The sequence below is a fragment of the Eulemur rufifrons genome, chromosome 7 (genome assembly GCF_041146395.1).
Source record: "Eulemur rufifrons isolate Redbay chromosome 7, OSU_ERuf_1, whole genome shotgun sequence".
NCBI lineage: Eukaryota > Metazoa > Chordata > Mammalia > Primates > Lemuridae > Eulemur > Eulemur rufifrons.
Window position 1 is genome coordinate 122190720 of NC_090989.1, and position 26935 is coordinate 122217654.

At 46.6% G+C, this 26935-nt stretch overlaps 1 protein-coding gene and 1 pseudogene across 1 annotated transcript in view; both read right to left on the bottom strand.

The window, feature by feature from the left end:
* The window catches only part of BFSP2 (beaded filament structural protein 2), a 53361-nt gene that overhangs the window by 18369 nt on the left and 8057 nt on the right, over nt 1-26935 (bottom strand). Inside the window, exons 2-4 of the mRNA XM_069473231.1 lie at nt 5229-5311; nt 4005-4161; nt 2808-2969 (exon numbers count right to left, since the gene is read on the bottom strand). Coding sequence (XP_069329332.1) covers nt 2808-2969; nt 4005-4161; nt 5229-5311 — 402 coding nt within the window. The remainder of the gene's footprint in view (nt 1-2807; nt 2970-4004; nt 4162-5228; nt 5312-26935) is intronic.
* LOC138387757 (AF4/FMR2 family member 4-like) lies at nt 7011-25940 on the bottom strand (annotated as a pseudogene).

A 26935-nucleotide genomic window follows, 5' to 3' on the forward strand; every position in this document is an offset into this window, starting at 1 on the left:
ACGGTGCTGGCTGGTTTGATAATGCATTTTTTTGTTGGTTTCCTTCTCTGCTGCTTCTCTACTAGTATCTTGCTGGTTCTCCGCTCCCCCAAATTCCAAGTAAACTACCTTCACGGCAGCATTTGTCTCAGGATCTGCTTCTGGGGGAACCTAAACTAAGACATAAATTAATCATGTTAATTAATTTTCAGCCTCCTTGGTCTGAAAGGTAATTAAATGCGTGTTTGTATCTCTTTACAAAAGCTTTTGAAAGCAGTGTGCACTAAGCCGTTTCATGTTTATGCTTTGCGGCCAAGAGACCTCCAAGAGATGCTCAGGATGGGCAAATGTCAGCCCCCGAGGGCACAACTGCAACTGACAAAACTATTTATTGGAGGAATCCTGGCTGTCAGTTCTGATCTCTGTTGATGATCAGAGGAATTCACTCATTCTGCAAATATTTTCTGAGCACTCCCTCTCTGCAAGAGGTCTGGGCGGCATTGACCAAACTAAAACAAATACTGTCTGTTTTCTCTGAGATGTAGCTTTCAGATTACTCTATTAAAAAAACACTAATGAATCCTGTTCAGCATTAATGTTTGAGTTACTGTTGGGCTAGTGGTAATTCTCAAAGGGGTAAGGGGTGAATAATAATGACCAGTTTTTTCCTTTTTCAAACTATGCAGGATTCATTTCTGATAATTATAATGGCCCACCCTTTCCCAAATAAACAATCCCTACAGTGTGGTGTACACCCCGGGAGTCTTGGGGCAGGAGCAAGTTTGCAATCTGCTGGCCACTGGGATTTAGCTTTGGGAGTAGGGCCAGGGGAGAAACGATACAGCCCAATGCAGAGGAAAGGTCCCTGGACCAAGAGCCAGGAGAGTTGAGCTATGCACCAACCAGCTACGTGACCTTGGGAAGTCACCTGTGCCCTCTGGGTCTCAGTTTCTTCAACTCTAAAGAGAAGGAATGGGACCAGATGGTCTCTGGGGTCCTTAACCATTAACATTCGTGAGTCTCTTAGAAAAGAGGCAATGGATCCAAATCAAGTCTACAGTCTGGCTTCACTTTACCTCCGTGTTGCTCCACCTCTCAGCAGATTGGGTGGGGCTTGGGGGCTTCATCTTGTTAAGATACTAGACACTATTTGCCATTAAAAAAAAAAAGTGTTTGTTGTGACCTGGCTCAAGGAATTGATGGTTAGAAAGAAAAGAAGCAAATAAAAGGGGTGCAGAGGTAGAGAAATGGGGGAGTGAGAGATGTTTTCCGGGCTGGAGAACATTTGGGGGGCCCAACAGTGGTGAAGACCCTGCTGGAAGGTTCCTGTTGCTCTCCGGGGCACAGGGGCTGCAGGGAGCATGGGGGAGGGAAGGACAGAAAAGCTGCTCCTGTTTTCCTTTTCATAGCTTTTACAATCTCCTGCTTCTCTAACGGGCTGCATGTTGGAATCATCCAGAGAGCTTTACAAAAATCACAAATCCCTCCCATCCTTCTGATTTAATTGGTCTGGGATGGGGCCTGGGCATGGGCATTTTTGAAAGTGCTCTGAAATAATCCTGCTGTGTTGCCAGGATCGCGAGCCGCCAAATGGCAAACAAGAGCTCGGAGGCAGCCTGTTGCCTTTTCTCAAATACCCACCTCATTTCCCCCACTCCTTCACATTTTCCTTTCTCCTCCCTTTTCACCCTCTGCCTCAAAATTCCAGTTATACATGAGTGAGAGGTGGAGAAGAGAAAAACAAACTCTATGTATTCTATTTTCTGGCTAATTCCTTTATTATTTATGATGGTTCATAAAAGTGCTTTTTCCTCCATGAATATAATTCATACCACTTCAGAAAAACTTGAGAAATACTCAAAAATGAAAAACACAAAACATCTCAAAGTGTCAGATTGGTTTAGCACTCCAAGGCAACCACTAACACCATTAACATGTTAGTCTTTTCTTTCTAATTTTTTCTTGATGCCTAGTTTCTTTGTCTGAATTCTTTACCCTGCTGTATATTCCAAGGGTTGGCAGCCTGCAGTCCAAATCCAGCTGCCCTCCTGTTTTTGTGAATAAAGTTTTATTGGAACACAGCTATGCTCATTTGTTACCTATTGTCTATGGCCACTTTTTACGCCGCAGAGTTGAGTATCTATAACAGAAACCATCTGGTCCACAAAGCCTAACATGTTTGTTATCTGGCTCTTTACAGAAAAAATTCATTGGCTCCTGGCATATACCATTCTGTACTCTCTTTTTCTCTTTATGTTACCTTATATCATAAGCATTTTCCCATGTTATTATAAATGCTTCATAAACATCATTTCTAGTAACTGCCTGATATTTTGTTGCACATGGCATAGTTAGGTTGTGGCATGGTCTTTCTCCCATGATTAAAGATTTGTATGGTTTTGCCCCTAGTTTTTTTCAGCCTTATAATGTTTTGGTGAATATCTGGGGACATAAACTATTTGTACTTTCCATTATTTTACTAGGATTGTGTCCAGATTATTCAGTTGGTAGGTAGAGACACTTTAATACTCTCAATTCATATTACCAAATCCCTTATTCAAACGCTGCCTTCTAGTTTGTGCTCTTCAATAATACAGTAGAGAACTTCTCCACATACTTGCCAGCATTGATATACCATTTTAAACATTTTCTGCTTTTAGATAGGTAAATAAAAGCTACTATTTTAATTTGCATTTCTTCTACATCTAGTGAGACTGCACTTGCTACCAAACAGTCACATTTCTTATTCCATGTGTTGACTATTTCCATCTCTGCTTGGCCTCCTTCTACAGAGGGTTAGAGTGGAGGATGCTTGTCCTGCCTCTCACCTTGGCTTGCAGCAAAGCTCCCGCCTCCATCCGGTTCTTTTCCACATCTTTCTCCCACTGAATTCTAATCGTCTCAAGGATGTCATCCAGACCAGTGCCAATGGGGACATCCATTTGTTCCAGCTCAGACCCTGCCAACTGTTTATACAGCACCTTCACATCCTGAAAATGACAATAGACAACTTAGGCGAGTTACAGGGGAGAAAGAAATGACACAGAATTCTAGCCAGCAGAAGTCTGGCTCTGTGGGCAATATTTTCGTTGCTTTTCATTCTGCAACTGCCAAACATGGGGCTTCACAGAGACTGGCAAAGTCCCTGATCTTCTTCCCAGTATAGAGACCATTTTCTCTTTTCCTAAGGATGCATTTTTTTTAGGTCTCCACAAGCCCAGGCCCAAAGCAAAAATCAAAATAGATAACTAACTAAATAAAAACAAACGGCAAGCAACAGCAAGATGAATCTAGGCATAAAGCCAGACTAGGCTGAAAGAGATTTAAAGATAACTTTGGAGTGTCTAAAGGGTTACTGTTGGAGAGTAGTCTTAGTCGTCCTAAATGACCGAGTTAAGAACAGCAAGCGGTAGACTTGTGGTTGCTGGTTAGCTTAAGGTTGGACACAAGGAAGAACTTCCTGTGGTGAGCATTGTTAAGTGAGTTTTGACTCTTTCAACAGGAAGCAGCTTAGATCTTGGATCAGACAGTGATGTAGGGCGGGGTGGTGGGGGAGCTGTGGTTTAGAATCACACAGTCTTGCGGGGAACTGGACTACATAACTGTTAGGGTCCCCTTCAGTCCTGTGTCTTGATGATCTGATCTAATTCATTAATGAGTGTGTGTAAACCATAGCTTGGATCTACCCTCAGAGTTAATTTGTTGGTACTACACAGTGTTGAAAAGATATCCGACATAGAATGCTTCGAGGAGGGTGTCCTCCCTCCGATTCCCTCCTTCCACCACCTGCTAGTGCTTAGAACTGCCGCCTTCCCCGATTTCTGTACCAGACTGGTCCCTGAAGCTATTCAAGTCGAGACTGCTGGGGCAACCTGACCCACTGCCAGGATTGGAAGGTATTTTACAGGCATTTTCCCAGCAGCCCTGGACAAGCAACGTGGAGGGGCTGAGATGAGCTGCTATCACCGTGTTCTGAAGCACGGTGACAGGGGCGCGGCCAACCCGCAGCCCCAGCCTCCGCCTACCTCTTCATAGTTCCTTGACAGAGAGCCGAGCTCTTCTTTCAGACTTTCTATTTGACCCTCCAGATCCATTTTTGTCAAAGTAGCTTCATCAATGACTTTATACAGAGAGTTAATTTCCTCTTCTGCTGCCTTTCGAAATGGCTGCTCATTTTCAAATCTGCAAATAAAGGATCTTAATCAGCATAACTGAAAAAAATCAGATTACAAATGTTACCAATGGGCCAATTATGTGATAGTTAGACAATGAATAGTGAAAGTCACTGTTCCAATAGCTTTGAGGGCACTGTTAATGCAGTTGTCACGTGTTGATTCATTAAAATGAAAGCCATTGCTGCCAACTTCTGGTGACCTGGCTTCACGGGGTGCCAGCTGCAGGGAGCATCTGAAGCACAGAGCTCTAGGGAAATCCTCTCCAGGAGTGCAGATGCAGGCAGGGGAAGCCAGCATCTACATGGCTATCCTGAATTGTCCTCCTTTTCACAGGACGATCCTTTAACAAACATTACCGAGAACCTGCTAAGTACCAGACTGGGAATCCCAAAATGAGGAATGTGGTTTCTACCTCCAAAGAGCCGGTGTGAAATTCCAGGACAGTGGCCGCAAACCCAAATGCCTTCAGGGGCTGAGTGGGGAATGTAGAGGAGGGACTATCAGAAGTGAGAACGCCTGGTTGCACATTAAGTCACCTAAGTAAGGTTTAAAATTGCTGAAGCCCTGGCCCCAGGGGACTGTGATTTAATTAGTGTGTAGGGCTTGTGCACTGGCATTTTTAAGTGCCCAGGTAATTCTAACATGCAGCATTGAGAACCATTGCTCTGAACCAGTAGTTCTCAAAATAGAGTCCTAGGATTAGATTAGCAGGGTCAGAATGCCTGGGAACTTGTTAGAAATATAAATTTTGGGCCCCTACTCCAGACCTATAGAATCAGAAACTCCGAGGGAGGGGCACAGGCACAGCAGTCTGTTTCTGTAAGGCCCTGGGCTGATCCAGACTGCACACTCGAGTTTGAGAATCCCTGCTCTAAACCAAGTGGTTCTGGGAAAAATCTTTGAGCTCTTGGGACCTCGTTTGTGTCTACAAGGAGGAGTTTGACCCAGATGATCATGGCCCTGGAGTCCCCATGAGGTTGGAGGTGAGTGACGCAGACTCCAGGACAGCATTATCTGCACTGCCCAGGAGTCTAGGTGTGTGGAGGGACTGTCCCCTCTGCTGTAGAGCATTACCTCTCTTTAAAGTCATCCGCACCCGCCTGGATAGTCTCCATCTGCAGCATGAGCCGGGCATTTTCCAAGACTGCCTCACCCACCTAGAGCCATCACACACACCAAAGGAGACAAGGTCACTGGGACTGTCATGGGCATTTACCACTGTGACTTGTGTTGGGCACAGAGGCTCTGGGGAACTCACAGAACCTTTCTTATAGCAAATATATATATATATATATATGTATATATATATATTTTTTCAAGATGAGGTCTCACTGTACTGCCCAGGCTGGTCTCAAACTCCTAGCCCCAAGTGATCCTCTTGCCTCAGCCTCTTGAGTTGCTGGGATTACAGGTGCCAGCCACCACACTTGGCCTCGATAACAAATATTTTTAGAATTAAATTGTCCATTTCCAAAAAGGTGCTGGTGGCGGGAGATAAACCATAAAGGATAAAATCTAGATATCTTGTAAAAGTTTTTTAGAGTTGGACTTTTGGGACACAAGGATAATTCACAGGCAGACTTGTTCACAGCCTCAGTCATAGTGATGACCTTTCAAGTCTCCAGGAAAGAGTTCTGGCTCCTTAAAATGAAGTTTGGCTGGCCTTCTTGGCAGCGCTTAACATTTTCTGGTCATGAGTGCCTTTGAAAAGCTGATGAAATATCTAGAGTAGTGCTGTCCAGCAGAACTCCCTGTGATGATGGAAATGTTCTATATCTGCGCTGTCCAACATGGTGGCCACACATGGCTACTGAGCGCTCAATGTGGCAGGGGTGACTGAGGAACTGAAAATTTAATTTTATTGACATTTGATTTAAATTTAAATAGCTGCATGTGGCTAGTGGCTACTGTATTGGACTGCATGGCTCTAGAATTTGGTCCACCCTCAACACATACATGCGAACATAAACCTTGTGCAAATAGTTCAGAGTTTCATGGAGCCTTGAAGAGCGGTGTTTCAAACTTGGCTCTTGGACCCCTTAGGATCCCCCATGGGTGAGGGTTTGGGGGTTCTCTCCTCAACCTGAGAAACTCCTTTATATTACACAGCTACATGGCGGGATGGTGGCTCTGATGGGGAGACCCAGGGAACACCCTGGTGGAGCCAAACCCCAGCTGCCCAGCTACGGAGGGGAGTGACTGTGCTCTCCCCTTGTTGCAGTGTGCCTGTCTTGTTTCACTTCACTGAATTTACCACTAGCAAAGCGGATCTTTCCCCAGCCTGGCCCTGGGGCACCCCGGGGAGCACTCCCTCTCCTAGCTCTCATCTCTCTCCTGTCTCTGACCCCTGTGCCTGCAACTCATTCACAGCCAAGAACAAAAGGACTGACACAAGCTTAAAACAGTGATTTGCAACCTTCTTTTAGAGTACCAGTCCTCCTCCCCCAAATTAAAACTTACAGAAAAACCACGTTTATGCACACACACACACACACACACACACACACACGGACACGCATGACACACACATGCAGAGTTGTCCTTTGGCTCCGGGGCACCCCTGCAGATACCAAAATCCACAGATGCTCAAATCTCTTACATAAAATGGTGTAGTATTTACATATAACATACGCACATCCCCCCCCCCCCGTATACCTTAAAATCAGCTCTAGGTTACTTATAATACCTAATACGATGTAAAAGCTTATAAATAGTTGTTATTTATAACACCATCTTGTTTAGGAAATAATGACAAGGAAAAAAGTCTGTACATGTTTAGTATAGACACAAACATCCTTTTTGTTAAAAATATTTTTGATTCGAGGTTGGTTGAATCCACACACGTGGAACCCATGGTTACCGAGGGCGACTGCTTACACCAGTGTTCTCAAAGTGCAGGCCTGCCTGGGCCAGCAGCAGCAGTGTCACCTAGGAACTTGTGAAAAATGCAGATTCTCAGACCCTATTCAGACGTGCAAATCAGAGTCTCCGGAGATGGGTCCCAACTTGTTTCAACAGGCTCTCCAGGGGCTTCCCATGCGCATTGCACTGTGGGAGCCATGTTACATACACCTGCCTCCAGGCCTACCCAGCTGCCTCCCGCGCTGCAGCTGGAGTCCTCTGTGCCCTTGCGCAGGTGCTGCCTACAGGGAGAACACCGTTTTACCCCCTCACACCTCAGGCCTTGCTGCCTGAGAAATCCTTCTCCACTTTAATGCTCATCCCAAACGTGGCTCCCTCTGTGAGGCTTTTCTATTCATTCGCTCATTCATCCTTGCCCTCATTTCTTCAGCATATAACCCCTGTTTACCTCACGCCAGGCTCTGTCCTGGCTGCTGGGGAACTAGCAGGTGTTGCAGGAGATGAGGTTAAAAAGGTAGGCAAAGGCCGTGGAGGGAAGGCCTTGGAGACAATGGGAAGGAGGCGAGAGTGACCGGAAGCCACTGAAGGGTTCTGAGCAGGGTACAGGTGTGCTCTGTGTGTCACGGAGACCGCCCCCCCCCCCCACTGTGGGAAGGGAGGATCGTAGGAGGCAGGAGAGGATGCCGAGGGACCAGCCAGGTGGCTCTTGTAGCGGTCCAGGGAGTCCATCTGATTAGTGGTGGTGGCTTTGACTGACGATGTGCTGTAGAGAAGCAGACTGGTCTGAGATGTATCTGGGGGACGGAGTAGTTGTGGGGAGAGTGAGGGAAAGGACTCAGGGACAACCCCAAAGTTTTTAGCCTGAGCTGCTGCTGCACACACAGTAGGGCCTTTTGTGATTCTCTTCCTCCCTCCTTGGGTCCTTCCTGCCTGATCACACCCACCGCTGTGGCGCATCCTCCCTATCTCACCGCAGTTAGTGTAAACGCTTCGTAGACGGTGACAGTGCTTTTGCATTCTTGCACCTCGCTCCTCCACCCGCCAGCTTGGGCCGGTCACTTAGAGTAAGCAACTCTAAGATTTGGTCTCCTCACCCGTAAAATGAGGGTGACAATGCACCCTTCCTCCTAGGGTCGTTGTGAGAATTAAATGAACCCACATATGTAAAGCACTCAGCAGACTGCCTGGCACAGAGTGAGGATGCCGTGAGCGGCGGCCATTATTATTACTGTTATTTGTCTTTGCACAAAGCAGTTGTTCAATGACTGCTGAATGAATCTGATGGGCTTGTGCAGTCTGGCACAGATCCTGCTCCACTTTTCTGAATGCACAGGCAGCTGAATGAAGACTTCCATCTAGTGGCTTGATACATATATATTTTTCCTGTCTGTTTTTCCTGTCCATAGCCATTTGAAAAGGCCTGGTCATTTGTGCTATGAGAATGAGGATTTCATCCCTTCCTATTTCTGTCTTCATGGCGGATGTAGTTGTTAAACAAAGTGAGCTGGTGGTGGCGGATGAGAGATGTGACCATCACTGTGTTTAGAAAAAGGCAAAGACAGGCAGCATTTGAAAAAAGGTTATCATTTGGGCCCAGGGGTACAATCAATGCTTTGTTTGGAGTTAAAGATATTGGCATGCTAGCAGCTAGAGCTGCAGGCAGGGGAAGGAGGTGGGCAAGGCTGGGCTCCTGGGAAATTAAACTGAGCTGGTGCAGTGGCACGATGTGATATTCCCTTCCCACATTTATGGGACTTTCAAGGTTAGGATGGATGCTCAGCATAACTTGCTTCTAGCAATAAATGGAAAGGAATAATTATCTTTCCCTGGCACCCCGGTGACACTGCTCTTACGAAGGTGGCGAAGACCATTTCATCACCAAGCTCAGCAGATGCGTCTCTGTGCTCATCTCCACCTGCCAGCTGCATTTGTCCCAGAAGGTGTACTTTTCTCTGTCGGCTTCCAGGACACCACTCTCTCCTGCACTTCCTCTACTTCATGGACCATTCTTTCTCACCAATCTCTCCTCCACTAGGTCTTTCTTCCTTATCCGAACTCTATATATTTCTCAGGAGTGGGTCTTCAGGCTTCTCTTTATCCCTAAGTGATCTGAGCTATTCACGTAGGTTTAAATACCATCGTATGTGCTAATGACTTCCACTTTTATGTCTCCAGGTCAGAACGTTCCTCTCAGCTCCAGACTTGCATATCCACTCTTTCCTTGAGGTCCTCACTTGGCTGTTTCTCAGCTATTCAAACTTAACATCCCCCAAATGGAAATCTAGATTTCCCCCCCCTCAAATCCTCCCTTTCCCCACCTCTCCTTAACCTTCTTCATCTCTGTCAACACCCCCAACACCTACCCAGAAACCAGGGGGTCATCTTGACCTCTCACTCTCATCTGCCACACCTAATCCAGCACTGAGTCTAGTCAATTCCACCCCACGATGTATCTCAAATCTGTCTACTTCTCCCCACCTCTCCTGATGCAGGTCACCATCATGCTGTCCTTTACCATGGCAACATCCTTCTAACTCCCTGATCTGTCCTTCCCCCTCTAATACATCCTACATCCTGCTTCCAGGGTGATCTTCTTAAACTCTTAAAATCAGATCATGTCACTGATTAAATTGAATTAAAACTCTTCAGAGGTGTCTCTTAGAATGAAACTCTAACTTCTGACAGTGGCCTTCAAGTCCCTGCATGCTTGTCACTCTTCCATTGCTCACCAGGCTCTAGCTGTGAATGCCCCTGGTCTTTCTGGACCACACCGGTCTGTCTCTCTCCTGTCTCGAGGCCCTAGCACAAGCCGACTGCTCTGCCTGGTCCACTGCTCCCCTCTTCTCTGCATGGGTAGCTCCTTCGTCCCGGTGGCCTTACCTCTGCCCCTCTCTGCCTTGTTGGCTCAAGGGATATATACACTTGATTTAAAAAGTTAAACAGTCCTGAAGACCTTATAAAGAGAAACATCTTCCTACACCCGACGTCTTCCTAGTCCCACATCCTACTCTCAGCAGTTTCATCTCTTCTTTTGTCCAGAGCCTGCCCCCCTATTTCTATATATTTCTTCATTGCTCCAGTTATCAGCCACAGACATCAATTACGGACTTCCCGGCTGACGGATGAAGATTTAGTTCACTCACGCTCCACCTCCCTTTTCCTTTATTGGCTATCTTGATCACATTAAATAATAATGCTCCATTTCTTGTATCAATTATAGACAGTTTCTTTCTCACACACTCTATCTCATAATCACAGATGTTTTATTTTCTAAGGTCAAAAGGGAAGACAAAAAACCAGTTTAATTACTAAACTGCTCTACTGATGTCTGTGTGAAATATAGGTCCTTTCTGCTAAGAATTATGATGTATGTGGCCCTGGTTGTCAGAAGCTGTGGGCAGATAGCCAAGTCCTTGTTTTACTTCCCAACTGAGCATCCGTGGGCCTACAGAACGATGCCAGCTCTGTGATTACTGCTTGTAAGTGCTCCCTCTCCAAGGCAGGCCTGCAGAGCCCGTGCTTGGCCAACTTGCCTTACCCTCGTGTTTGAATCATGATTCTAACATTAAATAGCTCAGTTTCTTCTCTAGCAGCTTTATCCTGACAGTACCAGGTACATAGTAAGCCAAACAAGTCAAACCCAAACATTTTTTAAGTACTCACTATGTATTATGCCATGGTAATTCCTTCATAGGTATTTGTTGAATGAGTAAGTGACACACGTTTACAGAGCCAAATACATGAAACAATGAGAAATCAATTCACAAATATCAGGTAAGCAAATATTTAAAAGGCTGACTATACTAAGGGAGGAGAGGACATGAAGAAAACAGAGCTCTCCTATGCTGTTTCTGGGAAGGTCGATCCGTACAGCCACTTTGGAGAGGAATTTGGCAATGCCATATGAAAGCTGATGGTGGGCACGGGCCATTGGATTCCTAAGTATTGACCTACAGCAGGGTTGGAAACTTTTTCTATCAAGGGACAGATGGGAAATATTTTAGACTTTGTGGGCCATATGGTCTTTGTTGCAACTACACAACTCTGGCCTTGTAGTGCAAAAACAGAGTGGGATTTGACCTGCCTATAGTTTGCTCACACCTGACCTGGAGAAATTCTCCCTTATGTGCATGCATGAGAAAGTTTATGTCCCCTCTTGTTCGTAATGGAAAATATTGGAAGGCTATCAACAGAAAAATTCATAACCTATGGTGTATACAAGGGGTCTCCAAAAAGTTCATGGAAAATTCATATTATGAAAAAACTATGCATGCATTTCAAAATGTTTTTGCACCAAAATGAACTTGTACGGTCTTGTTATAACATGTCTGAACAGGATCTAGTGCGAGGCACTAAGAAGGATAAGACATCAGCTTAAAAAGAGCTCCCATCAGAGCAAAATGAATTCCACTAAAATTGAGGCAAGAACAAACATCAAATTTATGGTGAAGCTTGGGTGGAAGAATGGTGAAATCACTGATGCTTTATGAAAAGTTTATGGGGATAATGCCTCAAAGAAATCACCAGTTTAGAGATGGATAACTCATACTAACAGGGGATATGATCCTGAGATGAAGCCCACAGCCACAGGACATCCACATCAATTTGAAAAGAAAAAATTTATCTCGTTCATGCTCTAATTAAAGAAAAACAACAATTACAGAAGAAACAATAGCTAACACCACAGACATCTCAATTGGTTCAGTTTACACAATTACAACTAAAAATTAAAGTTGAGCAAAGTTTCCACTCAATGGGTGTCAAAATCGTTGTGCCCAAATCAGCTACAGACAAGAGCAGAGCTTCCAATGTAGGTTTTAACAAGTGGGATCAAGATCCTGAGGCATTTCTTTGAAGAATCGTAACAGGAAATGAAACACGACTTTACCCACAAGACCCTGAAGACAAAGCACAATCAAAGCAATGGCTCCCAAGAGGTGGAAGTGGCCCAGTCAAAGCAAAAGGTGACCAATCATGGGCAAAGGTCATGGCAACAGTTTTTTGTGATGCTCAAGGCATTTTGCTTGTTGACTTTCTGAGGGCCAAAGAATGATAACATCTGCTTACTATGAGAGTGTTTTGAGAAAGCCAAAGCTTTAGCATAAGAACACCTGGGAAAGCTTCACCAGATAGTCCTTCTCCACCACGACAATCGTCCTGCTCATTCCTCTCATCAAACAAGGGCAGTTTTGTGAGAGTTCTGATGGGAAGTCATCAGGCATCCACCTTACAGTCCTGATTTAGCTCCTTCTGTCTTTTTATTTCCTAATCTTAAAGAATCTTTAAAGGGTGCTCATTTTTCTTCAGTTAATAATGTAAAAAAGACTGCATTGAAATGGTCGAATTCCTCAGTTCTTTAGGGATGGACTAAATGGCGGGTTATCATTGCTTCCGAAAGTGTCTTGCACTTGATGGAGCTTATGTTGAGAAATAAAAGTTGCATTTTTTATTTTTTACCTTGTAATTCTATTTTTCCACGAACTTTTTAAAGTCCCTTTGTGTACAATGAAATGCTACATTTATCAACATAGATAAATCTCAGAAACACAATGAGTGGAGAAAGCAAATTGCAGAAGGAAACAGTATGCGATGGTCAATTTTATGTGTCAACTTGGCTGGGCCATCTTGTTTGCCCAGATATTTGGTCAAATATTTTGAATGTTTCTGTGAAGGTGTTTTTGGATGAGATTAACATTTACATCAGCGGACTTTGAGTAAAGTAGATGGTCCTACATCATGTGGGTGGGTCTCATCCAATCAGCTGCAGGATTTAATAGAACAAAGACTGAGGTCTCCTGGAAAAAGTGGGATTCTGCCAGCAGATGGCCTTCAGGCTTGACCCGCAGTTTCAGCTCTCCTGGGCCTCCAACCTGCCAACACCTTGAACTTGGACTGCTAGCCTTCGTGGTTGTGTGAGCCAATTCCCTAAAATAATTCCCTCTCTCTGTACACGTTCTATGTGTTCTGTTTCTCTGGAGAACCCCGACTAATACACAGTATAATACAATTTCATATGAAGTTAAAATCATGCAAAATAGTCCTATAAAGGGTTCATATACATATATAGTAAAACTGGAACAATGTTCATGGGAATGATAAGCACCAAATTTAGGGCGGCAGTGACGTCTGGGGAGGGAAATTGAATCAGGGTGGGGCACAAAGGGGGTTTCAATTGTATGTGAAAGTCTTTGACTTCATGTCAAAAAAGTCTAACAGATAACACTAAGCGTCAACAATGCTGAGTATTGGGTACCTTTTTTATGTGTTCAAAGTATTTCATAATTAAGAAAAAAAATGAGGTGGCATAAACAAAATCAAGTAGGAAAAGAAAACTAGCACAGTGGTGGATGCATCCTGGGCCCCTGTGTACACAGAGAGAGGCTGGCTGGGACAGGCCTGGTGGCAAAGGCCGGCCAGAGACGCCCAGAGTAATGACGGGGAGGGCCCTCCTGGGGCAGCCTGGAGAAACCGAGGCGTGGGATTCGCCGTGGACTCGGGTCAGAGGTGGGGCAGGTCACGTGACTCCCCAGCAGGCCCTGTGTGTTTGCCCGAAGGTGTCCCCGACTGTCCTCTGACAAGACTTGTTTCCTGGGCGCTTGCCCATGTCAGAGGAATTTGTGCTCCTCAAAAATACGCTTGGGACTTGTCGAGGCTTAGGCCTAGTTACCAGCGCTCCTTTCCTTTCCAGGTGTGGCTGCGGTGGCAGGTGTTGTCAGTGCTCTGGCACACGCCCTTCTTAGCTGTTATTGTCTTTAACCGTTTTGTGTGCCTCCAGGCCCCTGTGCATTCACTCCCCTCAGCCAGCACGGTGGCTCATGCGGTGCCCCCAGGCACCAGGTCCTGGCCCTTCAGCTCCGCCTGCCAGCTGTGGGGACAGGAGAGCCCACCTCCCACGCCTAGGGGTGGGGCAACTCTGAGGTTCCAGCTGAAGCCTGGGCTTGGCCTAAGATCCTTCCCTTGTTTGTCCCTCCCTCCTTATCCTGCTCCCCTGCCCCCTCATCGGTTTCCCAGGGGCACTTCCATACCATGTCACTTGCAAGAGAACCTTAGATTTGGGCTCTGCTTCTTGGGAATCCAGCTTAAGACAAGTGTTCCCCTTAGCCTGTGCCCCCTCCTGGAAACACTTTGTGGGACCAGAGTGGATCTGGGTGCACAGTCTCTGGAATCTACCCACTCAAGTTAAAAGTCTGTCTCTATCACTCCCTAGCTGCGGACCGTGGAAAAGTTATTTAATTGCTCTGTGCCTCGGTTTCCTCATCTATAAAAAAGTGGTCATACAAGTTAACCGCCTCATAGGGTCCGTTGTGAAGGCTGTGAAGTTAAATGAGTTAAAATGTGCAAAACCCTCAGAACAAATTCTGACATATAGTAAGTGCTCAATAAATGTCAGTTTCCTTAATCTCCACTGGAACTAAGGGACACTTATGGGTAATCAAGGAACAGATATACTTTACCCCTTGAACCCAGGCTGATTTACTGAGGGGAACAAACTGTTCTTTGCTGTGAGATAAACCTCAATTTATCCCGAAGGGACAGAATGGACAATTTAGTGGAACGCTGGCATGGTGGATGTGGCTGACGCACTATTGGAAGAATTACAGAATAATCCTCACCCTTCCTTTACCTGAGACTCTACCCCATGGCCCCAACCCCGAGCCGGCTGAGGAGCAGGGAGATGGGCTGGGGCTCTGTGACCCAGAATGAGACTCTGATAGGCAGGAGATTAGGAAGGGCAGGACACGCTCACCCAATCTTGTATGAACATCAGCAAGAAAGAGGGTAGAGGACTCAACGGATTAGACTTGGATTGGGAAACCAAGATTCAAGTCTGTTTTTCACCAGACACCATATTTCTCATCTCTGAGCCTCAGTTTCTTTATGTGTTAAAGGGAGGCTGTGGGAATCTAGGAGGATATAGCCAAGGAAAACATGCCAGTTTCCTTGGTGTTGAGAACATTGTAATTGCATAGCCAAAATTATCCTTGGAAATCCCTTGGAAGGGCTCCATCGTGGACAGCCACAGTCAGGCCAGCACAGCTCGGGGTTTTCTTCAGCATTTGGATAAATTATGCTTTCTTTAGTTGAACTGCAGATGGATAGTTGGCTTAAACTAGGAGTCATGTTATCTGGAAAGTTCCTAGCTTGAGATGCCAGCATCATGCTCGGCATGGCATAATGCTCTCCTCATGAGAGGCATGTGGGGACCGGCCTGCCTGCAGAGCAAGCGAATGCATGCCTTCATCTCCCACTCAGTACAGGGCATATCCTCCTGGAGGAGCAGAAATGCCAGCACCACTTACCACTTGAGTGGTGTTTCTCTCTCTCCCCTGCGCTTGCTGAAGACACATGCCCCTGTGATGCGGGGTGTTAGGGCAGACAGCGGAGAGCTGAGCTGGGGCACCACCTCCCACGCTGGAGAGGGAGGTCTCTGCAGATTTCCCCACCGTGTGCTTCTAGGCTACCTCAATCAGAAATTTTATTCTAGCGTTTTAGAATGTGAAAGGTTCTTGGAGACTATGAAAGAGGAAGAATCAAGGCAGATTAGTGGCTAGTCCCAGGTCCCAGATTGGGCCCTTTGCTTTGCAGAGCCCAGCAGCAAGGACTCATGGGAAGACCACAGGCTTCGACTTGGAGGGACAGGGCTCAAACCCCTCTTTGTCACTTGGTGACCGTGTCATGCTCTGAAAGTCTCCCTATTTGTAGAATGGGGATAAGGAAACTTTCTCCCCTGATTGCAAGATAATTGCAAGAGATGTACGCATAACAGCACACTCAGTTGTCTGAGCTGAGGCTGCAAAGTCACTGCTCCCCTCTTATAGCGCCCCCAAGGCACTTCCACCTTAGGGGAGCAGGTGTGGAGCCTATGACAGGCATGTCAGCCTGGGGTCACTTGGGAGGGCAGCCTGCGAGGGATACCATGGGGCAGGGGGCAGGGGCAGAAGCTGGGGTCAGCTGAATCTGGGGCTTGTGTTTGCAGATGGCCCAGCAGGGGAGTCTCAGAAGAATCCAGAAAAGTGTTCCCAAGAGAAAGAATCTGGTTTAAACTTTAGCCACATCCAGACCCTGTGATACCAACTTACAGCAATATCAACCAAAGAAGAACTTTCCTGCCCTCCCTTCCTTTCTTCCTGCTTAGATTCCAGGGACAGGGGAGTGGGGGTTGGGAGAACAGCCGGAAAGAGAAAAGAAGCCGACCTCATCCGCTCCCCAGGTGTTGGGCCCTACCTGGGATGGGGAAAAAATGAGGGTTGATGTGTTGGATAATATACTGACTATACATTCTATTTACTGAACTGAGGCTGTGTTTTGTGACTCAAAGTGAGGGTGAAATTTTTAGTTACCAGCAAGTGATCAGAAAAATCCTGGGTCTAATTCATGTTTTCATCCACTACCCAAGTTGAAGGGATCTTGGGCGAGGTCCCTACCAAACCAAAGCTGGGTTTATAACCACACCTCGTGGGGCCAACATCCATCACACGCCCAGCACCGTGCTTGGCACACTGGGCACTCAACAGGGCTGGACCAATGTGTGGGTCTGTGTACTCTTCACCCTGCCTAGATCTCCGAGACTCCAAGTCTGAGAATTTTGACTCCTTAATATTTGAATTTGCATAGCGCCTGGTGCATGGTAGACCAGCATTCACTGCCTGATGAATGAACAGAATAAAACTGAATTCTCTGCCAGCCCCACAGTAGTTACCATGACAAGTGCCACACTGTGAGGCTGCTGGCGAGGAAGGGGGCAGGACCAAGCATGCCACCAGCACTGAGATTCTGTACTTACATGTGACACTAATTGTAGCCTAATTTCCGACACTGACAAAGGCTTTTCCTACTCGTCTTATTCGCCTTTAAATTTCAAAGGGATTGGGGCCACGACGGCAGGTGCAATCATCTCCCTCCTTTTCCAGAGAAGGAGGCTGAAGCAGGGGCCATTAGGGGCTTGGGCAAAGTATTTGGTGAGCTGAGACTGGAACTCAGGACCCCTGACTCTAAACTCAAGCTCTGACCTAATCTCCAAATCAACACAAAATGCAACTGAAAGAGGAAAGGAGGGAGCATTCTTCTGTCACAAATAGAACCAGAAGAGAACAGGAACAGACTTGCTGGCTAATATATGTAAAGTCTCAGGGTAAAGTGAAATTTTACGGTTGATTTATAATCCTCAGGAAATTAGGAGATGTCGTGGAAATTCTGACATGCACAGAGTGACTTCAGCATGGCATGAATTGTGTGTCTGGCCTCCTGGGATCAAAGTGGCTTTGGCAGTGAGGAGATGATTATACGAGTTCAGGACTTGACACAAATAACATTTTGCGGCTGGGTGGCTACGCATGCAAGACAGTACCTGGAGCAGCCAGCAGGTGGCGCCACTTGTCAAGAGAACCCGGTCAGAGGCGGTAGCCTGGGACTCCCCCATCCCAAAGCCGCTCTGGGACAACTCTGATTTGGACTGGAAGCTGCTCTGGGATTGTTGACACCAAGTGGGAAGCTCCTGAGACACCAGGGCCCACCCTTGGGTGCCATTGTGTAAATACTACTAATTCCTTCCTCCTGGGGTACTGCAAAGTTGGCTTGGCAGATGGTGTCAGAAGGGCTGTGCAATGCACATGGTTATTATTATTTTAACTACTACAAATAACAATGCAAATTACTACTACAGTTTACTGGGTGCTTCCCATGGCCAGGCACCATGCTAAGTGCTCTAAGTGAATTATTTGATTTAATTCCCGTAACAACCCTGTGGAGTGAATATTATCCTCATTTTGTATACAGATCACTGAAATTCAGAGAGGGTAAGAGATTTGTCTTGGGTCACAAGGTCAGTCAGTGGCAAAACCAGAGTTTGAACTTTATTCTTTTGGACTTTATAGCTTGCATCATCAGCCACTGTGATATACTAGCTCAGTTTCCTTCCTTCCTTCCTTCTGTTCTTCCTTTGTGCCTGGCGTTGTGTTAGGTATTAGGTTCGGGAATAATCAGGCCATACCTCTGCTCTTAGGGGTTCCCAGTGTACTAACAGGCCCAGAAGTGCAGCAGTGGGTGACTGGAGCCGTGATGGCGGTGTGTCCAAGGAGGAAGAAGGCCCACGTGTATTCAGCATGAGCTGTAGGCAGGCACAGTCCTGGGGGCTGTCCAAGTTGGAAATTCCAGCTGACCATTGGTTTAATTTAATCTGACTTTTTGTGAATTTGGATCAGGTGTGGGTTTTGCACGCGTGCGCGCGCTTTCTCTCGCCTTCTCTCTCTCTCTCAGTAAACCCACCTGTCTAGACAATTTCTCCCTCCACTGTGGTTTGGCAACACCTGGGATGCATTCTGGCAGGTGTTGAGGGTTAACAAAACTGCTGCTTCATCAGTGTCGGGGCATAGGCCACCTGACCATCAGGAATGAAGGAGGTGGCCACGTGTACTGAGCATTCCCGGTCCCAGGCAGCCAGCCGAGCTGCCAAGGATCAGGGCAGTGGGCTTGTTGGAGGCTGTCTCTTCTCTTTAGGCTCCATCCACTGCTCGGAGATGATAAGGAGTAGTGACAGCCTCCTCTATGGCTGGAGGCTTGGGAGATTGGAGAAGTCAACCCTCTGATTTTACAGATGAGGAGCCTCAGAGGGCAGGAACTTTGCCTCAGGGCACACAGCCAGTTAGCAGGCAGAGTGAAGACAGGGAGTCAGCAGTGCCAATCTCTTCATGTCCACAGAGAGGGTCTGTCTCACCTGCCTGCCAGAGTCACGGAAGGCACCTGGCCTATTCCCTGTGTGTCTGCAGGGAGATGTCAGTGAGATCCAATCCCTCCATTTAACAGTTGAGGAAACTGAGGTTCAGAGAGGTGGAGTAAATTGTCCAAGGCCACACAGTAACTTAGTGACATTTACTGTGTTTCTGCTATATGAACAGTACTCTCCTGGGCTTTCTGTCCTCTCCTGGCTTTCCTTTCCGAACCCCAATAGCCCAAGTAGTTTGATGGGATGTGGGATCTAATTTCAAGTGAAAAGAAAAGTGAGGATGAAGTAGGTTAGGTGCAGAAATATTGCAATTTCTAGAACCTTTTTAAATGGCATTTGAGAAAGCAGGACAAAATGTTGGAAATCAGGACTATAATGTGAAAAAAAACAATAGGTACTGTTATGGGTTGAATTGAGTACCCCCCAAAAGATAAGTTGAAGTCCTAACCCCCAGTACCTGTGAATGTGACCTTTGGAAATAAGGTCTTTTTGCAGATGTAATCAAGTTAAGATGAAGTCATTAGGGTTTGTTGGCCTTAATCTAATGCGACTGGTGTCCTTATGAGAAGAGGGAAATTTGGATACAGACACACAGGGGGAGTGAAAGCAGAGATGAGGCTGATGCATCTACGAGTCCAGGAATGCCCAGCACCGCCAGCCATTGCCAGCAGCCAGGAGAGAGGCCTGGGACAGGTCCTCCCTCACAGCCCTCAGAAGGAACCAACTCTGTTGTCACCTCGATTTCCAGCTTCTAGTCTCCAGGACTGTGAGCGAATAAATTTCTATTGTTTTCAGCCATCCAATTTGTGGCTCTTTGTTATGGCAACCCCAGGAAACCAACATAGTTACCTCTTATTAACTGATTACTTTGCTGAGCACCTCCATTTGTTGATTTGACTAATACTTATCGTGCACCCATGTGCCAGGCACTGTCCTGGGTGATAGAGAAACAGCAGGAAGCAAGAGAAGATAAATTTCTTCCTTCCTGAAGCGTACTTTCTCCAACTCCTGGTCTCGAGCCATCTTCCCGCCTCTGCCTCCCAAAGTGCTGGGATTACAGGTGTGAGCCACCATGCTGTCTAGTTCACGTGCATTATCTCCCAGCTTCCCCACAACAATCCTATACAATATGGATTAATGCCCTCAGTTTATAGATAGGGAAACTGACCCTTTGGGGGTTAGTAATGGGGCCAGGGCCTCTCTTCTGGTAAGGCTGATGTGGGCCCCGCTTGCTCCGTTTGGCCTCAGTTTACTGCTTAGATGCATGACTGCCAAGGCAGACTCTGGTGAGACGGGCAGGGGTGTGGGTCCCCCGGATGCACCCAGCTCAGCGTTTTTGAGGCACAGATGGGCCCTGCCTCCTAAAGTCCCAGCACAGACCAAGAAATTACACCCCCGCCCCTGGCCTCACGGGTCCTGCATAGGCATATACGAAGCGAGAGGTTCCCAACACGTCAGCTCTGTCTCCACGGTCCTCCCACGTGGGTGAGGAGGCTGAGGACACCTGGCTTGGTGTGAGGAAGCAAAACCATGGCCCTGAAAGTCGGCAGCTGACAGCGAGGCCACAGGATTCTCACCTGCGCGTGCGCGTTTACAGAGCTCCGTGATCATGGTGGAAGGAGACAGAGACAGGGGCACACTGTGATCGTATCTGAACAGAGAGGCAAGGACACTCTGCAACCACAAAACCCTACATCCCCTCTTCCAGCTAACAGATTAAGGAGGGACTCCTACTTCTTTACTAACGACAGCTTTATGCCTGCTCCACGCCTTCTACCTCCTGGAAAAAGATTAGTAAGATCCTCAGTCATCAAATTGCCCCCACTTCCTGACAGCGTCACATGCAGAACAGGTCCTCGCTTCCTTAAACTCCCCCCCCCCCCCAAACCACCCAGCACAAGCCCAAACCCCATCACAAGCCCCTCCTAACTCTCCCTACCTGGGAGTTCCAGGTTCTCCTAGTATTTCTTTTTCTGCTCCAGGCTAATAATCCTGACTTTGTCCCCCTAGGAGTATGTTCTCAGTGGCCTTTGGCTGGTGGAATTGAACAGACAGATAGATAGATACCTGCCTCACCCCAGACCCAGGACCCACGGGTGTCGGCATCTGGGGTCCCTACTACGACGTGTGGCCTCTCGCCCCTGCCGCAAACTCTTAGCTCTTCAAGAAGTCCATGAAGTTAGGTGGCAGGTGATCGCCCTGGGGGGCAGGGGTCCCAGCCCAGCAGTCTGTGGAAACCCCTGACGTGGGTCACTGTAGGCAGAGGCCTCTGCCATCCGCGCAGGTGCCACCTGCCGAGGTGGAGTGACTTGGGGGAGCTGGAGCCACACACTGCGGGGAGTCCCTAAACTCCACTCAGATAAAGACGTTCTGCCTTGAGCGCGGACTGCTCAGCACATTTTTGTGAGCCTTAAAATCACTGAAAAAGAAAACTAGAAACCCCAAGGAGGGCTGCACCATTCCCCGGCAGCAAAGCTATTAAACTTTCAAGCCTCAGTTCTGAGCTGACGAGCTGGAAGCCGCCCAGCTTCACGCGTCCCAGTTAAAGCCGTTAGTTCCAGTCTGAGCTGTGCTTGCGTAAGGATCAATCGCCCTTCCTGACAGTTTCTTCCAAATTAAAAGAGACAGAGAAGGGAGAAAAAGGAGGCACATTTCCAAGTTTAAGCTCCTCACGGAGCAGGGCCTGTGCCGACTACAGCTCTGTCTTACCTAACAGGAGGTGCTCAAAGTCTATCAAGACCCATTTACCCATTAGGGTTTTGTGGCAGGAATCACTCTGGTCTTACAAATGAGGTTTATTAGTAACGTTTTAGGGGTAGAAACAACACGGAACTGATCCTGGCTGGAACACTAACTCAATGAGGAACTTAATCTCTGCGTGCCTCAGTTTCTTATCTGTAAAATGGGTGACCTCCTGAGATTGCCCCCCCCCCCCCCAGCTCCTTGTCTCACTTACTCCTCACAATGAGGGATGTGGTGAATTTAAAGCTGCGGGTGGTGCCTGGGCGTGCTCTGGCAGCAGGGCTGGGGGAGGGAGAGGGCAGGTGGCAGCTGGGCCCGGCAGGTGTGGGCAGTTAAATTCAGGCAGGGCACTTTGTCTTCTGTATAATTTTGCCCAGAGCCTGCTAAACGGGGGGCCTTTCTAACTTCGCTAGTTCTGTCTCCACACTGTAGTGTTTCCCCTAAGTCTTAGGGCCTAAGATGTATTCAGATGGCTATTCATTGGCCCCCGAGATAAATACGTGAGCAAAAACTACGAGTTGTTCTCCACAGGTGGGTCGGTTTGGTGGTGGATTTTCGCCCTCCCCGTGCGCTGCTTTCACTCCCCGCTGGGACGGCTGGAATAACTCGTTCCCGCTGGATAATGCATTTGTGACAGCGGCTCTGCTAGCTCGTTTACAACCAGATAAATGTGTCATTCTGTGCCTTTCCCCAGTCAGACGACGATAAACTAGGTTTTATTCCCCTAAATTGAGTCCTCAACTTCGGTGGATCAGCATGAACCCTCTGGGAGAACGCTGGGGACCTTGTATAGCATTCTGCTTGGGACAGTAACTCCCCGGAAAGAGCCACCACATTCACGTTGGCCCTTGTGCCAGCTGATAGCTTTTAAAGTTAGTTTTAATTTAGCTCTTCTGGAGAGCGTAGCCCATGAGAAGTTCTTTCCTATTGCTCTTACAGGTGGATGTTGAATTTTTGTTGGGTTTTGAGAGGAGCTGTTGAGATGTCTTCTCCTCTCCCACCAGGACGTGTCAGGAGAAGGGTTCTCCTGCTTCTGTGAGGCTCTGAGGGCTTCCCCCGCCCCAGTAATAAGCCACTGGCAGGAGTTTTATTTATCATTGCATATTCTACTTAAGGTAACACCTCCTAACAGTGCAGAAGAGTACAGAGCCCAGAGCCAGCCTGCTCCTGCCCCACCCCCAGCCCCCAGCCCCCAGCCCCTCACCGGGAGCACCCACGCCCCACCCCTTATGGATGCTCCCCGAGAGGGTCTGCCCTCCACTTTTGAAAAACACAAATAGCGGCGGAGGTAGACATGGTTGTGCAGCCTGCCTTTTGCTCTGCAGGACAGCTTGGCACTGGTTCCATGTCGAACTCGAACGCTCTGCCTTGTCCTCCCCCCACGTGCGGGGGACTCCGCTGCGCTGCTACTGCGCCGCGCAGGCGTCAAAGCGGCTTCCCGCTTTCGGTTCTGGTCTGGGATTTTAAAGAAGTCCTCCTGCCTCTCACTTCAGGGTTCTGATTTGAAACCTTGAGCCTGTCTGGTTCTGTGTTCAGCTCTCACTGCCCAGCCACTTGTGGCGCACGCAGTGAGTGCGGTGGCGCACGTCCCGCACCAGGCCTGCGGGTGGAGGCGGGAGGGGCTGAGGCCGGCAGGGCTGGCGCCGTGGGGAAGCCCGCCCCGCGCACACACCGCCCTGCAGACGCCGTGCCGACTCCGCCTTTGTCCACGCTGGGCCTGATCCCAGGGGCTGCCTTCTGGCATGTTCTTTGAGACCCACGTTCAGTGTCCCCCTCTGAGGGCCCCCTCACTGAGAACGCATCAATGCCCTGCTCTTTCTGGAAACTCCCGCAGCATGTGTAGTTGAACAACCTGTGTGTGCAGACACAGCTGCTTGTGTTACTGCTCACTGAATGTGTGTTTCTTCAGGTTTATTCAATTCCACACACTTTAATTGGGCATTGATTATGCGCCAGGCAATTTACACACATCATTTCATTTAACACCCCTGGACCAACACTACGAGGTAGGTCTTCTATCTTCCCTTTCATTATGAAAAGTTCACACATATATAAAAAGAAGGTCTGGTATAATGGACCCCTGGCACCCGTCACCCAGCTTCCATGATGTAAGCACATGGTCTAGTTTGTGTCACTTACATACCCATATATTTGCTCGTTATTCTGAACAAATCCCGGATACCATGTTATTTCTTCTTCAAATATTTCAGCATGCATTGTCAAAGTACAAGAATGCTTTAAAGAAACACATAACTTCACAACCATGGTCACATCTAAAAATTAGTACTCCTTCCTTAATCATCACATATCCAGTGTTCATCTTTGCTCAATGTTTAGTCTATTTTTAAATTGTTTGAATAGTGATTCAGATAAAGTCCGTTTCAATGAGCTGAAATGTTAATTTAGTCTCTTAATTTATAGGTTTCTCCCTCCATCTCTATTCTTTCCCTTGTAATTTTTATTTGTTGAAAAAATTGGGTCTTTTGTCCTATAGTTTCCCAAAGGTTGGATTTTGCTGGTTCCATCTCTGTGGTGTCAATTAACATGTTCCTCTGACCTTTGTATTTTCTGTAAATTAGTGGTTTTATCTTGAGGCTTAATTATATTCAGGTACTTTTTTTTTTTTTGCAAGACTACTTCATATGTGGTGGTGTACACTCCACCAGGAGGTACGTAATGTCCAGTGGTTTCTTTTTGTGATGTTAGTAGCTATTTGATGATTGTTATTGCTTAGAGCCGGGATTTTATTTTGGTTGCAATGTGGTGATATCCTAATTCTATTTAATAATTAATACTTTTTATAGATATAAGTAAAATTTATAATTCTGTTATCCTTTTTTGTTTGTTAGCTGGAATACTTCTATAAAAAGATACTTCCTTGCTTCAATTATTTCTTTCTCACCTAATGTACTTATAGGTCTTATAAAAAAGGCAGGAAAAAAATGCTTGTTTCCTTCTCATTATTTACCAGTTTTCAAAACAATGAGTTGGGTTCCTTAGCAGATTGCAAAGGTGATTAATTAGTGGATTTTTTTTGTATTATATTGAACTCATGGATTTAAACATATTTGATGTGTTTCAACCCATTGCAGTAAATATTCTTTTTTTAAATAACAGATCATGCTTTTATTTTACAACTGACTTGTCATTGTAATATTTGAAAACCGTGAATGACATCTCTATTTTCCAAGAGATGAAGATAACAGATCTATGGATCCACTGGGGAGTCACTTGCAAGTTTTTCTTTAAACTTTTTTCACCTTTAAATGTTTACATTTTTTACTATTAAGGCAAATAGGCAGTTGAAACTCAATCATTATTTCATGGTCAATTGCTCCACATAGTCACGACGTTAAAAGCTCTAAATGTGTGACTTACATCCAGCAGTTGGGAAGGTATTTTCAGCTTGGGAAGATGTGCCTTGCCGCTGGGCTTCACTCCAGTTACGCTGTTGCCGTGGGACCGGCTGCTGTCGTGCTCAGAGGACAGCTTGGGTTCCGTGGACTCCCCGTCCCCTATGTTCCATGGGCCGAACATAGGCAGTGGGTTTCTGTAACACCAAGCTGGACTTTGACATCAACAAAGGTGGGACTGACTGATTTGAGTGCTGCCCAACTTGAAAAGGCACACGGAAAGGAGTTTGCATCAGAGTCCCCAGGTGATTTGGAACGCTGATGTTCATTCTATGGTGATCATGCCCATGAGACCTGGAATGACTGGAGCTTAATGAAGACATAGCCTGGGATTTCCAGGGCTGGAAGAGCATGAGTCGGGGTGTTCCGATCGATCCATGCTGGCCTTTCTTCCAGCTGCTGCTCCCACTACCGCTATATGAGTTATGGTCATGTCTCTGGCCACCACTGTTAGTGCCACTACTGCCACCTGCACTGATCTGCTGGCTGCTGTGTCCCCTCTGTGAGCCTGAGGACTGTTTCTGAGACTGAGAAGTGCTGGGTGCAGGTCCTACTGGAGTCCATTTGCTACTCTGATGAGAGCCTCCAGGTCTCTGTTCAAAGAAATTTGGGTTAGATTTTTCATCTGCTGTTGGTGGTACCGTGGGCTTGGGAATTGCAACAAGCTTTGGTATAGATCTATGTCTTATGAAATCCTTCATTTCGTCGTAGTTTCCAAGCATACTCTGAATACCACTTGACATCACTCATCTTCTCTGCTGGTAACTTTGGATGGTTCAACAAAGAGAGGACGGACCCCTGGCACCCGTCACCCAGCTTCCATGATGTAAGCACATGGTCTATTTTGTGTCACTTACATCCCCATATATTTCCTCATTATTCTGAACAAATCCCAGATACCATGTTATTTCTTCTCCAAATGTTTCAGCATGCATTGTCAAAGTACAAGAAGGCGCCTCTGCCCTGCTGAATCTCCTGATTCCACCTTTCCCATCCTTTCATATGCAGCATGTCCTGGTCTTCACGGTGCACGTTGCTTATCTCCATATCTTTTTGTCCTAAACAGTTTCCTTTGTGTCCATCTTGTGTTCGTTTGACCTCATCTTTGCTGTTGCTCTAGATTTCACAGGGTGACGTGTGCAGGGTCCCGAGCATAGGAGCTTCCGTCCTCATGGAGTTGGGGTGCGCCCCCCTCCTGGGAACCCCAGTAATGTTCTTATTGATTCTTAGCCATCTTTAGTTAGGGGGAGCTTATTCAAATTGGTTTTAAGTCTTTTGACATGACTCTAGTCGTTCTTCACATAATAGCTTTCTTGCTTTCTGGTGTGACAAGATGTTTTACACTCATTTTGTATATTTCCTGTTCTCAGACCTGGTTTCAGCCATCCCTCCCAGAAGCCCCTATTCTTTTAGTGAAAGATGACTGTTAGAGATCAAAATGTGAGGCTGAAAATGCTCATTGCCACTGGGTTGGCCGTTGCTTTTAGATCACATACATCATGAGTTTATATACCAGTAATTCCAATTTAAATTCAACAAAAGAATTGTCACTAAACTTCATCAGTCTTACAACTGTATTTACTTTTACCCGCCCTGTAGTCTCCAATCCCCAGGGCCTATTAGGGACGGGGCCACAGAGCTCTGTCCTACCCCAGTCTGTGGAAAAATTGTCTTCCATGAAGCTGGTCCCTGGTGCCAAAAAGGTTGGGGACCTCAGAGTCTCACACTAAAAGTCTCAGTTCTCAATAACACAAATATAATTACTCTTTTACTGTATTCCACAGTATACATGCACACATGCATATACACCAACGTCAGAATAATAATGCCAATGCCACTACCAACAATATGATTACCGAAAACTGAAGTTGTATTTTTTTTTTTTTTTGCAATTCTCTTTTGCCTTTCCACTAGGAGTGTACAGTCAAATCAGTGTGGTTTAAAAAGTCACTTGGAATAGTTCTCTGTGTCACTGTGCCATCAACTTGATACATAGTTGGATTAATTTGTTTCCTTTTATTTTTGATTTTTAGGATTTGCTT